At 38.3% G+C, this 17,471-nt stretch overlaps 1 protein-coding gene across 1 annotated transcript in view; it reads left to right on the top strand.

The window, feature by feature from the left end:
• Positions 1–17,471, top strand: part of WNK4 (WNK lysine deficient protein kinase 4) — a 36,939-nt gene that overhangs the window by 4,782 nt on the left and 14,686 nt on the right. The window contains exons 2-9 of the mRNA XM_032237560.1: positions 9,042–9,214; positions 10,623–10,843; positions 11,832–11,989; positions 12,346–12,434; positions 14,536–14,755; positions 15,377–15,710; positions 16,052–16,161; positions 16,276–16,334. Of these exons, the coding sequence (XP_032093451.1) occupies positions 9,042–9,214; positions 10,623–10,843; positions 11,832–11,989; positions 12,346–12,434; positions 14,536–14,755; positions 15,377–15,710; positions 16,052–16,161; positions 16,276–16,334 (1,364 nt within the window). The remainder of the gene's footprint in view (positions 1–9,041; positions 9,215–10,622; positions 10,844–11,831; positions 11,990–12,345; positions 12,435–14,535; positions 14,756–15,376; positions 15,711–16,051; positions 16,162–16,275; positions 16,335–17,471) is intronic.

The raw sequence follows: 17,471 nt of genomic DNA, 5'->3' as shown, positions 1-17,471 counted from the left end.
TGATCAGAAATGTCCAATGTATTACAGCAATGATGGATTTTAGACATGTTATATTCTAGCAAATGTGCTTGCAGCTATTGTTGAAGCAATTTCTTTGTTGTCATTTCTATAGAAATTTTGGAATTTTCTTGAATCTGAAGGCAACCACTACAACATGCTTATTAAAACACAATTATTTGAGGATTCACTACAGTATTTGTCTCCATGTAACATGACAGCTCAACCATGAATACACACCTCCTATTATTATTATTTCTGTCTTTCTACAAAGTCAAGATTTAACCCAATGTTACCTTTCTCTATAATCTTGTTTTTTAATTCTTTTTAGTATCTTTTTTTAAATCAAGTTTTTCTGGTTTAGCATGACTAAGGTTATTATTTATTACATTCAGGATTATCATCTTTTGGGAAAATGGCATAGGTATTGATTTATTTTTCTTCTGTAGTTAGCAAAAGGCTAGATGGTGATCAAAGGTGGGTTGCTCCTGGTTCAGCCCAAATCGGGAGCAGTGGTGGGAGGCTCTGCCCATCCACCTGGATGCTTCTGCGCATGTGCAGAATCATCACATGCACACATGAGTGTACGCATGCGCATGAGCAATTTGGTAGTAAAAAAATGGTAACCCATCACTGGTGGTGATGTTAATTCATTACAGTAAGCAAATAAAAGAGCTTGTGATGATGTGACTGATGTCCAAAGAGTGAAGATGACTTAATTATTTGAAATTCTGGAATCCACTTATTGTTTCTCCTTAATAATTCTCTGCTTTTGGCTGTTCTTCATTTCTGTCAATTAAAAATGTATTCAGACCATGAATTCCCAATTCTTGTTACATCCAGAAAAGCAAATAATATTGTTCTTTGCTCTCTGTCCAATTTTGATTTTTTAAAACTCAGGCAGGTTTAGCATATTATGAGTTTTGTTTCATACACAATGAGACACTTCATTGCTGTCTAGGTCTATCTCACTTTCCTGCCACACACAGTCACAGCCACAGCTGGATTAAATTCTTATCTGCAAATAAGGTAAATATCCTTGAAGTCATTAGAGTAAGCAGATAGTGCCCTAGCTGGATACAGGACAAGAACGCCTTAAACTGTTAGCTTTTCTTTATGCTTATGTCTTGAAACTAGGTAGATCTTGATTATTTCTCCCACATTCTGTTCTTACTGATATAGCCCTATTAGATATCCATGGCAAGGACTTTGATGATTGTACTGGGGGGGGGGGGGGCACATAAATCTTTATTAACTACAGTATAAAGAAGTGGTATTATAAGTATTAAAATTATTTCTGGGAATCTGCATCCTGTTGTATTCCTTGCCATCCTATTTAGTACATTTACAGTTTGACCTCAAAATAAAGGAGATGCTTTTCAATGGTAAGAAAGTGGGTTTCTTGAGTGGAAATTAGGATGTTGGCTGGGCCTTTCCTCAAAGTAACATAGTGTAACCTTGAACGTTTTCTTTTCACATTAAGGTTGCAAAGTTGATGATAATTTACTAGAAACTAGATGCTAAGAAAAGACATTCTACATATGCTCAAAAGTAACAATGGCCATTTTCTCATAACTGAATTTAAATGCTAAATTAGAAAACTGGGGGGGGGGGGGGGGCAAAAAATTGGCTGCCCCTACTGGACAGGTTTTGACAGAGGACTAAACCTTTTGGTCTGTTGTGGTGCAAGATTTTAATACAAATGTGATCTCTGGGCTTCTTTCGAATACAGAATTAGCTCTTTAATGCTATTCTGGAATAGATTTAAATTTCTTGCCCTCAAGCAAAGCCGCTCAGAGATCTTTTGGGAAAAAGTGGTAAATGATTGACTGGATGGATATATAGATAGATTTCTTACTTTAGCCTGAATCTGGTCGCAATTCATTGACATAATTGTAGGATGTCACAGAGTTGAATAGGAATCATAGGCCATGAGTAATCTCCACTGATGTTCTTCAGTTTGCAGATGCTAACTAAAAATAAAAAAACCTGACGAAAATTTACAATATCTTCTTACTATCTCTCATTCTCCCTCCCTCTTTCTCTTTTTTACTTAAAATCAGTTCTTGTACTATGGAGGCTTTTGTAGAAACACAGGATTTTCTGTCACTTGTTCTTTAAATAAACTTCTGTCCTATTTTTTCCTGCAGTTGTTCATTATGTTACCTATTAAAATATCTGTGGTCAGCAAACCACAAACCTAAGCGGTTGGTACCCAGACTCTTCATCCAAAATGGGCTGTCTGGGTCTATTTCTGGTTTTCAGAAGTAGGTTCAAGCAATTTTATGCCTGCCCTCTTTTGTGGGGTGGGGGAAGTATAGGGAAGAAAAGTAGTGAGGATGTCAGGAGAGGATAAATATTTATTGAAGTGATCTTGCAAGTATTAAAGGGAAGAATTGGATGTGTTTGTGGTCCCAAGAGAAAGGCGGGGAAACTTGAAATCAATATTGTGGGATCAGAATCAGGATTCAGGATTCAATAAATACATTCATAAATGCAAACATTGCTATTTTGGGTGCCATGACTTTAAAGCAAAGTAGTAATTATGCCTATATGCTTATGTGCCAGGCTTTTTCAGATATTGGATACTTTGGTAGGATGGGCAATTTGCACAATAGTCCCTATGTTATTTTACTTTACTTATTTTTACTTATTTTACTTTATTTTTACTTTAAGGCTCATACCTTAAAAATTTAAGACCAATAATACTAAACCAATAAATAAATAATAATATAGACATATGTATTTCTTCCTCACAATTTGTTTAATTCCAATTAAGTAGGTGCCTGGGAAACAGGACTTAGAGAGCACTATTTTTAAGAAATAAGGAAAAATGCCAGGAATGACTCTGCGCTTCTTTAATGACATGGGAAAAGAAGGTACAATCACGAATGCATTATGTACAATGCTGGTGTGCCAATTCATTTATTACAACATAATTTGTATGCCACCTATTCCTTATCTCCATTATTCCGAATGTTCTGGCCACATGTCCTTTCTTTAACTGCAACTACTCTACTTAGGGTTCTTCTACAATTTTAGCAATGACATTTTCTCAGCTCTGAGATTCCTATGTAGTGTGAGTAGATAGTATGAATGGGCAGTGATTGATTTTAAAATGAGAGAAAAGGGATCCCATAACTGGAAAAACTGCCCTCATTAAACTAGGGTTTTGCAGAATGGGGAGAAAAGGTCAGTGTACATACATGGACAATTTTCTTTAGTTATAATGTGGATTCTACAACTAGAGCAAAACCTAGCATTTAGGTTCAGTACTGAGACTGTGTGTGTGTGTGTAGACTAGAAGGTACCATAACCAATGAGTAATCCATTTGCCCCCTTTGAATCTTCACTGGTCTTTATTGCAAAAACTGTATCTTGCTCTAAGAGAATCTAGTTGGAGAAAAATGCTGAAATAGGCAGAGTATGTAAGTGTAAATGTTGAAGGTATCATTACAAGGAGGTACCCTTTCTGGGCCTGGCATTCTTGATCATGTCCAAGATTAAGAGATAGCCATCTTCAAACTTGGTCCATCCATATCAATTACCTGAGGCTGCAGCAAAGGCCTGGAATAGTATTGGCTGGGTGTCAGCTCTTCAAACAGCTGTTATTTGAACCCAATGCCCTACCTCTTGTCTTAAGATCTGATCTGTGGTCTTGCCTATGAGAAGGAATTCCTGGGTTAGCTATTTTCCTGTGCTGAGAAATAGATGGCAAATTTGCAAGGAAGGAAAAAGCAAGAAATAAGCTTCTAAATATGCACTTGAATGCTGTGGATAGAGATCTATCATAGACCACTTTCTGGTGGTGGTGGTGGTAGTGATGATGATAACCATTGGCATTGACAAAATCACCTTCAGTCAATTGCAAAATATATCCTTTATTTGGAACAGCTAACATCCTGTGACGATCTTTAATACCATCAAAAAGCAACATCTTCCTATTCCCAAACTTGATAGATAACAAATCCAGTCTAAACATCTGGCTAACTGTATAACCAATTTATTAAACTTGTATACACCTAACTCATTGCCTCTAGGCTGCTCACAACAATGAAACAAAGAAATTACAGTAAATCTCATTTGTCAAATCATTTGTATCAGCCTTCATTCTACCAATTTGTTATTTGGGGGAGGTCAGTTTAGACAACCAGTATTTCTACAAAAACTAATAGTTTATCAAGCAACATGAAAGGAGACTAGTCCCTCCAGATGGGGATGCACTGTGGGGCTGACAGATGATTTCATCTCATTGAATCTTGCCTTGTTAATGAAAACAAATTGATGGAAGTTCATATATTACATTGTCTAAGCAATTGATCAGGCAGCAAATTGTATCTGCCATTAATCAGATTTTGGAAAGACATCTTTTTCCATGTGATCTCTGCCCTTGCCCCACATCTCATTGAGGTAACCCAAGGAGCTGGTTTATAGTTGCCAAAAGGTCACCTCATATCATCTCTGTTCAGCCTTTTCTACAATTGCCCTGAACGCACTACTACACACTCTTGAACTGAGAGACCTCAGCATTCTGTTGGTTTCTAAAGGGGCTTTGAAACATGCTTTCAATTAATTAATTAAATTTATATGCCACCCATCTCACTATCAAAAGAAACTTTGTTTTGGATAAAACCTTTAACCATGGATTTTAATTGTTATTAAATTAAATTAACCATGGAGATTAATTTTAACTGATGTTGGTAACTGTTTTTAGCTCATTTGGTTTGAATTTTGATTTTATAATTTATTATAAACTAAGACATCTTGGTAGCTGGCAATCTAGTAAGTTTTAATTTTGCTCAGTAGCAACCCAATCTCTTTATAGGGCTGGTGTCAAGCACCAATAAAATCAGGAGATCAGACAGTTCAAATGGTTATAAAGGTTTATTGTAAGCTTGAACTCTCTACAAGAAACTACTAATGGCCAAGGGAAAGTAGTAGGAGATAAGAGCAGAAGGAATTCAAGGTGGGCTTAGATCTTTTGTGGGTGTGCAGGGACTCATGACTGATGACATGTTTGACCTCTCCCTCAGGCTCAGCCTCAGCCTGGTCATCTCTTACAACTGATGCCATAAGATTAGAGAGTCACTAGGCATTTTAAGGGAATCCAGGTGATGTCCATGTCCAGACATTTTTGGGTTGACACACCCCTTCTTCCTTCAGAATAGGAATGAATCATAGGGAAGGTATTTCTAGGGAGGTAGAATTGCTTATGCACCTCCCTTTTAAATGACTAGCTAACCTGCTGAGGCTTAGGGAGTAGAAATCTCAAGAATTTGAACATTTCAGAAAACTGGTTTCCTTTTTTTTAAGATGCATCAAATTATATAATAGGTGTCAAATTCATACAGAGATTCAATATTGTTTTCTTTTAAATAATTCACTCCTTATCTTCTAATTTCAAGAGGCAAATCTTCCAAATTAGACTTGCTTCTAGTAAAAGCTACATTGGCTTTGTTTTTGCCTTATATGTGTACCAGCAACTTTGTAAGCAATACAAACATGCATACATTTCTGTACTACTTAAGAAATGCGTTTTTATATTGACTTTTTCAAATATATGCATTTTTTCTAGGACTCTTTCTTAAGTGCTGTTTTAATGTTTTCACAGCATTTCACATGTTTTGCAATGATACTGTAGTCCTAATACACACTTTTGTAAGTATTTTAGTTTTGTACCTATTTGTTCAGGAAATTTAAGAGATATGATGCAAATTAATTTTCCCCATTTCTAATTGTTTCTAAGCTGATTTTTTAGAGCTTATTTAGAAACATAGTCCTGTGATGTAGATGCGGGCTCCAATATTGCATTAGGCCATAATGTGATTTGGGTTTGTTATAAGAACCCAGCCATTGTGTTTTGTAAACCCAGATGTAGTATAAGCCTAGTTAGTTGTGGCTTATTTAACAAACCATAGTTAAATATATCCTGGTTTTGTGTAATATATGAATACAATTAATATGTAGACTCTGCAGAATCACATTTATCATAGTACTGTAAAAGTGTTATCATAGAAACTAATTCAGAACACTTCTCATGAGGGAATGAACCTCCTGTGCAACAGTTCCACCTCCATAAAAATTACAAGTATGCTCCTTGCTATAGGTTTTCCTTATTTATAAAGTTGTTCCAGCTCTGGATTTCTTCTTCGGGCCCCTCCTGAACTGCATACAATGAAGCTTTCACAGTGGCTGAGGACACACAGCTGCATTTGTAGCAAAACTTCATAAACACCCCAAAGTATAAAAATATGATCCACCTCCAGCTCCACCAGAGGTTCTGGCCAATAGGGAGGTGAGGCGGTTCCTGCCGGCACAGGGAGGAAGTGTGGTCTAACAGGTGGGCACAGGGCCATCACAGACACTATCCCTCTGGCAAAACTGCCTCTTTTTAACACATTTCATCTGTTTCCCTGTTGTTTCTTTTCCAAATATGCTTACTGGAATATGAAAGAAGGCAGACATGGACAGTTGTGTGGTATTTTTTTCCTGGGCCTTTGGTTTTTCTTTTTTTCTTCTTCTTGCAAATACCCACATGCACACAGAGGAATTTCTTAACACAGTCAATTTCTGCAACCCAGAAAGTGCCTCTGTTCCAGCACTGAGTGGATGGAGCAGAGAATTTGGTGGTGGCAGCAGTTTTGGCACTTAGCCAATTGGATCCAATTCTGATTTGCAAGAAAAATAGTTGGATTACTGCCATTACCTACCTCTCTAGTTCCCCCTCTCCTGCAGCTTTTTTAAAGGCAATCTAACCATTGCAGATAGGGAATTACAGTGGCTATTAGAAGAACAGGTTGCTTGAGCGAGGATGACTGTGATTTTCTAGATATTTAATCCGTATCTTTATATGAGAGTGCTCCTTTTCTATAGCTGTAAAATGAACCCGGGAAAGCAGGGTTGATAAATTTTGCTCTAGACTTCTTTCTCTTCCCAAGAATGGCAAAATGAGTCCAGGATTCTTGTCTTTTTATGTTATCTTCCTTATCTCTCAGAATATTCTTCTGACTTTTGGTTCTGTGCTGTGTGTCAGAGAAATGAACATTAATTTGGGGAGCTTGGTATTCTGCTGTGTGTTTTGTAATGGTGGTCAAAGAGTTTCCACAGGACTTTCTGATGATTCCATTTTGCTTCCTAGTTGAAAAAACAAATATGTTCCGCATGCTGGCCATTGACATTTGTATAGAAAAACTTTGAGCAAGGAAATTTGTAAAGCCTTCCTCAAGTGCTCTCTTTTACAAGAGAGAGACTAAATTAATTACTATACAGTGTTATGGTGAAGACTGAAAAGGCAATAAAATATCAAGTGATTATTGGCTCTGCTGGACTTTGTACTTGTTTCTGGTTTTATGTTTGAAATAAGTATTCCCTCAGGGACCTCCAGTTTGTAATTTGATGCTGGTACGGACTGGATAGTACCAGATTTCAGCTGTCTGGATTTCTCTCCTACCTAACATGGTCATTTGAAATGAATATCAAATATTGTACTTAGGCAGACTATCTTGACTTTTACAGGTAAAATGTTACTAAAGAAGCACCCTGCTGATTGCACAAAGCTTATGACATATGTTCCACCCTTTAAACCCTTCTTTAAAGGACCTAAATCTCCTAAATCTATCCCATTTTAGATTCTGGCCTCACCTTTTTCATTTTATATTTGTCAACAGACCAGAGAATGCCTCATCTGACTCTTGAGTTGCACAACCTTGATATAAAGGAACATTTATAAATTCAACTTTAATTTATCATCATCAGTTTTACTTCTAATTCACATTTTGCATAGACAGATCAGGCCTAATTATTCACTTTGACCTTCCATTTTCTACTTAATGCTCAGTATGGCCTGTGAATTGAGTAGGGTTCTGGCTGGCTTTTCTTTTCAAGGAGGCGATGAGGTATGGTGGAATTAAAACTGAGGTAAATTCAGACAGATTTGGGTCCTTGCTCTAACTACTTGACTCAAATATACTACATATTCTCTTTATTTTCCCAATACCTGTGTTATTCACGGTTGAATTCAGTGTTTAGTTAAAAACCTTAAGTTTAGGAAAGAATACTGATGCAGCTATATAATAAGTCAGAATGTGCTTTCCCAAAGAAGTATACATTGTTTACATATTCTCCTTAATAATCATTTACTGACCACTCTTCTGACTTAAAAACAAGAATAAAAATATCTTCAAAATTCTATTTTCCTAAGGGGATTACTTGACTCTGTTTTATTTTCCATACCAATATCTAGTGGATCTCAGTCCCTTGTTTGTATAATCTCCAGCTGACTGGAACATACCATAGAAGAAGTTAACTATGACAGCCATGAATATGGCCAGCTTGCAGTTGAGGTCTGTGAGGAGTGAGAGGAGTAAGCATCTCAGTTTTAGATACAAAAATGTTAGGATAAATAGTAAAGAAGATATGAGTTAAATGTCTCAGGCAGAAAAAGCAGAAAATGCAATAAAGCCAATTAAAAGTATGTAAAATAAGCTTGTGATGAATATGAACATAATTGGAGAGCTCACCAATGTCTGTGATCCTGGAAGACACCAAGTGACAGGGAGAAAGTCAGGATGGACAAATGAAAACTAATTGTGTGGAAGGTTAGGTAGATATGTGAAGATTGTAGAGGATATCACACATATAATCATGTATAGGTGTCTGCTCGCAACAGTTTTGGTTGTATTTCATGTAATAAGTTTCTGATCTTCAGAGATCAATATTATTCCACTGAGATAAAGGTAATTGGTCTGGGAAAGCTAAGAGGGGTAGATAGCATTGATGGATGCCTAATAATCCATTCATGAGACTATCTGAAAAAGTAAGGCAGAGGAAAATCATTCCCTTCAAAGGATTCATTCCTTGGAATTAATATTATGAATAAAAATATCTCTCACAATTCCAGTTTGAAATAAAATGTGAGCATTTTAAAATGTGAAATTTTGATTTCAAAATCTAGAATCTTAATTTGACTACAGTATATTGGTATGAATTCAACAGCCTCAAAAATGAGCTTTTGAGATTCTTTCTTTTTTCTTCATGTTTGTTAGACACGGAAATTATCCAAAATGGAAAGGCAACGTTTCAGTGAGGAGGTAGAGATGCTGAAGGGACTCCAACACCCTAACATTGTCCGTTTCTATGACTCATGGAAGTCTTCTATCAAAGGACAAGTCTGCATTGTGCTGGTGACAGAACTCATGACGTCAGGCACACTTAAAACGTGAGCACACAACAGATTGGATGGGAATGGGTGGCTGGAATGAAAAGCAGCTTTGGAGGAGCTATGTTGAGGTTTTTTTCGGCGGGGGGGCATTTTTTAACCCATCTCCTGTATTAAAGGACAGGTCTACAAGCCACAGAGAGGGTCATTGTGCAGCAAAATATTAAGTTTTTCTTTCAAAGATAATTGGGTTGCATTAAGGTGAATTGCTATTTCTCTAGAAAACATTTCAAAGATTGTCTGATACGTTCCTCTTTCTGCTGAAGAAAAAGAAGTGTCTGAACTGAGATCTTCAGGCTTCCTGCATGTTTTCCCTTAATTGCTAACCAACAACTTTTTATCCAAATGCTGATTACTTGCAAAAACAAATTATTTGCAATTAATCAGTGTGGGAATAGGATTCAAATAAGGACCACTCTGCTACATTGTAGGACAATGAAAGGAAGTTTTTCTTTCAAAGATAATTGGGTTGCATTAAGGTGAATTCCTTCAGACTACAAATGAGTTTGAATCTGTAATTCATGTTTCCAATATTCAGTTCTGGAGATATATTTGAACCAAAGATTGGTGCATTGTATTTCGGATGATGGTCATCTTTCATCAAGAGTGCAACTTTGGGAGGGATGCGTAAAGTGGTGAAATTCATTTTTTTTAACTACCAGTTCTGTGGGCATGGCTTGGTGGGCATGGCAGGGGAAGGATACTGCAAATCTCCATTCCCTCCCCACTCCTGGGGGAAGGGTATTGCAAAATCTCCATTCCCACCTCACTCGGGGGCCAGTCAGAGGTGGCATTTGCCAGTTCTCCGAACCCATCAAAATTTCCACTACTGGTTTTCCAGAACCTGTCAGAACCTGCTAAATTTCACCCTGGATGCACATGGAGCAGTAAGAGAGGAAGGAGGCAGCCACGTAGCCAGTTAGTTCAGTTGAATCAACTCTGGTCATCAGTGGGATGATAGATGTTGTGGTCAGAGTCCCATCACATTCTTTCTCCTTGGGTTGTGGTTTTTTAAAAAGTATTTTCATGAACTATGTGGTATTTATTTATTTAAATTTATTTGCTTACAAGCATTAAAATAATAAAAAAGAAATATTTCTAAAACAATGAAATTGGAAATTTGTTTTTATTCTTTCAGTGAACTTCAGAAAATTCAAAGATAAGGAAACTTCACTTTATTCCTTTCTTTTATTTTTCTGTTAAACATTTAATCACCAGTTTATGATTATATCACTGAGTAGACTAGTCATCATGGGATTATTTGGGAACACTGCTTTGGAGACTCTTGACTCATCAATATCTTTGGCATTTTGAAAGCATTTAGGTTCTGCCTATCATGGCCCACAGTCAATGATGATGAGATGGCTCTGAACCGGATCTCTCTCTCGATCTCTCTTTCTCTTTGTAGATATTTGAAACGATTCAAGGAGATGAAGATGAAAGTTCTTCAGAGATGGAGCAGACAGATTCTTCGAGGACTCCATTTTCTACACACACGATCCCCCCCAATAATCCATCGGGACCTGAAATGTGATAATGTCTTTATCACAGGCCCTACTGGCTCAGTCAAAATTGGAGACCTTGGTTTGGCCACACTCAAGTGTGCTTCATTTGCCAAGAGTGTCATAGGTACTTGATGTGTATTTGAGAGTAAAGAATGTGTAGCAGAATATATTGATTTGACATTATGTAGCCATTCATCCTTAAAACTATATTCAGCAATAGTAATTATTAGGATTACCTTGCTAAGATATTTGGATCTATTTGCTTCCAAAATTTGGAAATAAGCATAAGTTGCACAGATGGTAGTCTTAAATGGCATAACTTTGCTGGGATTGGGAACATATGCACACTCTTATATACTTATGCATTCTGTTCTGTTCTGTTCTATTCTATTCTATTCTATTCCACTCTGCTCTATTCTTCCTATGGAAGAGGCAATCTTTTAAGCAAAACCTTAAGGGACAGAATTGTTACTTTAAGTATTTCTCGATTCTCACAAGGTTGCTTCAATAATGTATTACTGTTCCCATTGAACTAAATGGGTCTTTTATGGCCTTTATATAGAAAGTCCTTGACTTACAATGGTTTATTTAGTGACCATTTGAAGTTACAGCACTAAAAAAAAGACTTATCACCATTTCCATACTTATTGCCATTGCAGCATCCGCATGATCAAAATTCAGACTCTTGACAACTGACTCATATTTACAACAGTTGCAATGTTCCGGGGTCATGTGATCACCTTTTGTGACCTTCTGATGAGCAAAATCAATGGGGAACCACAACTTAACAACTGCAGTGATTCACTTAACAAATGTCACAAGAAAGCTTGTAAAATGGGACAAAATTCACTTAACAAATGTCTCACTTAGCAATAGAAATGTTGGGTTCAATTGTGGTCATAAGTCAAGAACTATCTGTATATCTCATGGTTAAATGTGAATGAGTTTTGCCCAGGGCCTGTTAAAAACTTTGTACATACCAGGCGCTATTGTCTGAGATGTTAAGTAGAGATGGGAAATCAAGGTTTAAAGATGTCCTGGGCACTGCCATGGTGTCACTTAATATTAAGTTAATATTAAGTCTCAAGTAAATCCTTTCCTTCCTTTTCCAGGAACCCCTGAATTCATGGCTCCAGAGATGTATGAGGAAAAGTATGATGAAGCAGTGGATGTTTATGCCTTTGGCATGTGCATGCTTGAAATGGCAACCTCAGAATACCCCTATTCAGAATGCCAGAATGCAGCTCAGATCTATCGTAAGGTTACCTCGGTAAGAGTACAACCTCCACCTTCTCTCACTTCTCTGCATTCCTGGCTCTCTCTGTTGCAGTGTCCTTATGTGGTGGAAAGGGAGAAAGAAACTTTCCCATGATTACTTTCTAATTTTTTTAATTAGATTGCTAGTGCAATTTTGGATTTAGAATGGAACCATGTTCCAGGCATCCAGATTAGTTTAGTGTGTTAGCCCAGGTAATTAGGTTTTACTGAAAAGGGCTAAGCAACTGCCTTTTTTTCTTCGTAGCAGGAAAGGCAAGCAAGATTTGTTGTCATAAGAGAAAAAGAGATGGAATTGCTCTCCCTTCTACCCTGACCCGTTTTGATCCTGTCTCTTGTTTCTCAAAACAGGGTATGAAACCAAACAGTTTTCACAAGGTGAAGGTGCCTGAACTAAAGGAGATAATTGAGGGTTGTATCCGAATGAACAAAAATGAAAGGTAGAGAACAGCATAGCTGCTTACGTGATTATGCTAAATCAATGAATATCGGTGTTGTTTTGTGGTTTCTGCATGCATATCTGCCTGTGGGTGTAAAAGTGCATGTTGAACCCCTTTTAAAAATTCCATAATATCTGGTAAACACAAAAAATAATCTAAGTAGGAATGGGTAGGGAGTATGGGTAGACCTAGGTAAGGAATGGGTAAAAAGAATTCAGTACCTATTTGCACCCCTTTAAAATACAATAGTCCTCAACTTACAACCCTTCCTTTAATGGCCATTCAAAGTTATAACAGCACTGAAAAAAGTGACATGATCAATTTTCACACTTAGAATTGTTGCGGCATCCCCATGGCCACTTGATCAAAATTTGAACACCTGGCAACTGGCATGTTTTATTATGATGTTGCCTTGTCACAGCAATAGCAATAGCAGTAGACTTATATACCGCTTCATAGGGCTTTCAGCCCTCTCTAAGCGGTTTACAGAGAGTCAGCATATTGCCCCCAACAATCTGGGTCCTCATTTTACCCACCTCGGAAGGATGGAAGGCTGAGTCAACCCTGAGATATGCCTTTTGTCAGGATGGACATAAAATACTGAATCACCAATTAAGATAGTCAGTCTAAATCTCAAATTCCCTTGGAATTCAAGACCCCCAGACTTGTAATGCTACTTCAGAGACTGTCATTATTAAATGTGGGAGACAGCTGTGTCATGGAAACTATTAGATGGTAGGGTGGGTTGGTTTAACAACAAAACCCAAATTCTGCTTTCTTGAGCACCAAACAAGTTTCAGACACTCACAACTGGCTGAATATTGAGGAGGCTATCTAACAAAAAAGGGGGGGTGTTAAGAAGTAAGTTTATATACCATATTTTTCGGAGTATAAGACGCACCGGAGTATAAGACGCACCAAGGTTTTGAAGAGGCAATTTTTTTTAAAAATAAGTAGGTAGATAGAGGGATAGAGGGGGAGAGAGAGAAATAGAGAGATACAATAGGTAGTAGGGAGAGAGTGTAGGTAGGTAGGTACGTAGGTAGATAGAGGGAGAGGGAAATACAGTAGATAGGTAGGGGGAGAGAGAGTAGGTAGGTAGATGTTTCCAGGTGTATTTATCCATGTGCTGGAGAAGGAAATTGTTGCAGCCTCGTAAGTCCTCAGACTTACGAATGACAGCTCGGCAGCAGCCAGGCGCATCTTAGCCAATCGGACGCGCCTGCCGGTTGCCGGGCTGTCATTCGTGAGGCAATTGGTTAAACCGTTTGACATCCGGGTATAAAAGGCTGTCAAACGACGGAGACTTGCCGGTCTACTTACTGTTGATGTTCTAACACGTTCTTGCTTGAATAAAAGGTTACGGTTACCTCAGACGCCTCCGTAAGTTACTACCGCCGATCTAACAGAAATCACTGACAATCTGCAGCACCTAAGACTTGTTTCTGTTGGCACAGCACTTGATCAATGTAATTCTCATCAATCAGTTAAAGAGCTTTCCAAAATGGGTTCCAAAGTTTTTGCAATCTGCAAACCTCCCAAAAACGGCCCGTTTTTCACGAAAACGGGTCCATTGTTTTTAAAAGGCATGAATAGCTGGGGGGGGGGGCTTTCAGAGTGCTCCTGGGGGATGGGGGGGCAAAAAAAGCAGCCCTGTTTTTTGTCAAAAACAATACATGCATAGCATTATGGAGGTTTATAGAGTGCTGCTGGGGGTTGGGCGGGGCAAAAAACACTCTGTTTTTGGTCACTTCTGCCCTCCCCAGCCCCCACAAGCTCTCTGAAAACTTCCATAAGGGTATGCATGGCCATTTTGGTGAAGGGGTGGGGCTTCAGGAGGCAAAAAATGCTGTATTCAATGCATAAGACGCACCCAGATTTTCAGCCTCTTTTTTGAAGGGAAAAGATGCATCTTATACTCCGAAAAATACAGCAGTTAAGGGCATGGGATAAATTGGTGTTCATGTACTTATGAAGATCCTGGCCTGGGTACCTCTTTAAGTCACATTGAAATAACAATCTGGGGAATTAAACTTACTTTCTGTTACCTTCCTTTTCCAGAATAGTTTAAATTCAACTTGCTTCCCTATCTTCCCTGCAGATATACCATCCAGGATCTTCTGGATCACTCCTTCTTCCATGAGGATACAGGGGTCCATGTTGAATTAGCCGAAGAGGATGATGGTATTAAGACCACTTTGAAGCTTTGGCTACGGATGGATGACACTAAAAAACTGCATGGGAAGTACAAGGACAACAATGCCTTGGAGTTTTACTTTGAGCTATATAAGGATGTGGCTGAGGAAGTTGCTCAAGAAATGGTACACCTTACTGTCATTCATTTCTCTACTATTTCTCCAAATCTTTCCAGGTTAGAATATTTTATAAATAAGGGATTTAGAGTAGAGCCATCTCTGTCTTTTATTTTTCTAACTGCATTTTGTACTAGCACATCCTAAGAATGGCACATCTTCTGAGGGAAGTGGCTATCCATTAACTCTTATGATGGCAGTATCATATCCTAACATAGGAATAATCATTATTTATTCAAATCTGTATTTAAGAAATCAGAGTAGTTTCATATTATCTTTTCTCTCACATTGCATTCTGTGTCGTGAGATTTATCACAGTTGAGATTTACTCTTTATCTGTTCCCTTACAATGTCACATTGGATGTATATTTTTCTACAAATTCTGTCTGCTGGTAGCTCAGGAATTGCTCACACCACCAGAGATTTGTGTGTGTAAATATATCTAATCACAAACCTACCTCACACTCACATCCAAAACTTACAATTTAATTACACATCTACAATAGAGTCTGCTCTGAGGACAGTACTGCAGATAACAGATAAGATGTATGACCTTGTCTGACTGTCCTTCTGTTTTCTGTCTTCCTGCTCTGCTATCCTTCTACTTTATCTCACTGGCCCATCATGCAGGTGGTTCTAGGCTTTGTATGTGAGGCAGACTACAAGCCAGTGGCAAAAGCAGTGCGAGAGCGAGTTCTTGCTATCAAACGCCAGCGGGAGAAGACCAAACAAGCTCAGGAACAGCAGAAGCGCCAGGAGCAATCTCTAGCAATGACTCCTGATATCCTGCATTTGCTGGACCTGGACTCCCCCTCGCCTCTCAGTCCTGTCCAGACCTCAAACCCCACCACACCAGGGTCTGCCGATTCTGCCCTTGGATCAACTTTTCCCACAGAGCCAGAAGAGCCAGAGGTTGATCAGCACCAGCCATTCCAGTTTCATCCCAATTATTCCTCTACCACATGTAAGCACACCCATTCATTTTGTTGTCTCTATCTTCAACCAATGACTGACTGTATGACTACATATGACCTCCAGCATAATGAACCACAGTCTCTATAATTCCCAGACGGAGAGGCATTTGAAGTTTGACTCAGCTGCACAAGCATTCTGAAAATCTCCAGCTTGCATCTTTTAAATATTTCTGTCAGTTTTTGCTGAGATTTTTTGCTCTCTTTTTGTCTTGGAGGGATCTAACATTTACACTGAAGCTGCGCAAAATTATCAGTGCTCTGGGAAGCTTAAAAGGCCACCAGATTAGATGCAGTCAAATCTTACTTTATATCTCCCCTTTTCCCTCCACAGCTGATTGTGAAACTGATGGATATTTAAGTTCCTCTGGATTTGTGGACTCGCCCGAAAAACTGAAGAGTCATTCTAGCCCAATAACTGTTTCAAGACATTCTTTTGCTTCGGTGAGTGGAAATTCTGTCCCTGGCATGTGCAGCTGCCGTGGCTGAGGCTTAGACATGGGGAGAAGATGAATTGGCTAGGCATTGCAACTCCCCTTTCCTTCTTTATACCCACAGACCATTGCTGTGAGCCTGGATCCTGTCTCTATCAGTGACATCTCTTCCCCCGTCGACAGGTAGGAGAATTTCAGAGGTTAGCTATTATGGGCTATGTCTCAGGATGCATAGTGAACAATATCTTGCTGCTTGCTCTCTCTTCTAAACCCTAAAATATACTGTACCGAGATAAATAAAGCTGAATTCCCTAGAATAAAGATAACTTCTATAGGGATTACCCAGGAAGATGTGCTTTTAAAACGTCTGTTATATATTGGACTTTCCCCCTCTAGTGCTTGCCTTCACAAGAGCTCTACTTCATGCCAGCATCTGTTAATTTCTAAATAACTCAGAACATCATCCTCATGGAGATAACATTGGACCCACTTTGACAGCCTTTTGCAAGGCATTGAAGAACTGATGAACGTGGGGCAGGGGCACCCAGAGTGGGATGGGGCCCAACAAGTGGCTTATTTGATTGACTGGTGGTTGTTGCCAGGAGGGAGAGATTATTGCTTTTTATTGTTTTTATGTTGTTGTTTTTATCTTTGTAAACTGCCCAGAGTAACAGAGAGGGAATTGGACAGACATATACATTTTCTTCAATAAATAATTTAAATAATTTCCAAGGCACCATGATTCAACAACTTTGTCTTTGGAATAAAAAATAAAAATTTGATTGAAAAAAAAATCTCTGTCTTTGGTATCTGGGGATGCCAAAGATGTATTGGGCTGTATGGACCACCTTCTAATAACCATTACTGTGCCCAACTAACTGACAATAGAACTCTGATGCAGCCTATCTGGGCTTGCTTTCTCTATTTGAAGTTTATCAGATATTGATTTTATTTCCCCAATCCAAATAATCAGTGCTGTCTGAAACAAAAAAGAAAAGCAAAAAGGCATTCAATTCACCATGGTGCTTTTTGGGAAAGGACATAGATCTAAATCTAAATTACACAACAAACAGGAAAGCTATTCTCAAGGCCTTTCCCAAACGGTTACTTGAATGAAAGAGAGAGAAGACCAAGGAACATAACAGCAGATTCTCCTAAGAGGAAGACAATGCTCACATTCACAGAAGAACTTCATGGGAATTTCATTTTGGCCAAAAAAAAAAAAAACCCTTTAGTAAGGGCAATTTGTTAAGGGTAGCAAAGAATTGCAAGTATAGGTTGAATATGTATAGCAGAAAAGGTGTGGTGAAATTACCATTG

This window comes from Thamnophis elegans, chromosome Z, assembly GCF_009769535.1.
Source record: "Thamnophis elegans isolate rThaEle1 chromosome Z, rThaEle1.pri, whole genome shotgun sequence".
Taxonomy (NCBI): Eukaryota; Metazoa; Chordata; class Lepidosauria; order Squamata; family Colubridae; genus Thamnophis; species Thamnophis elegans.
The sequence above is the reverse complement of the archived record's forward strand: the minus strand, read 5'-3'. Positions and strand labels throughout refer to the sequence as shown.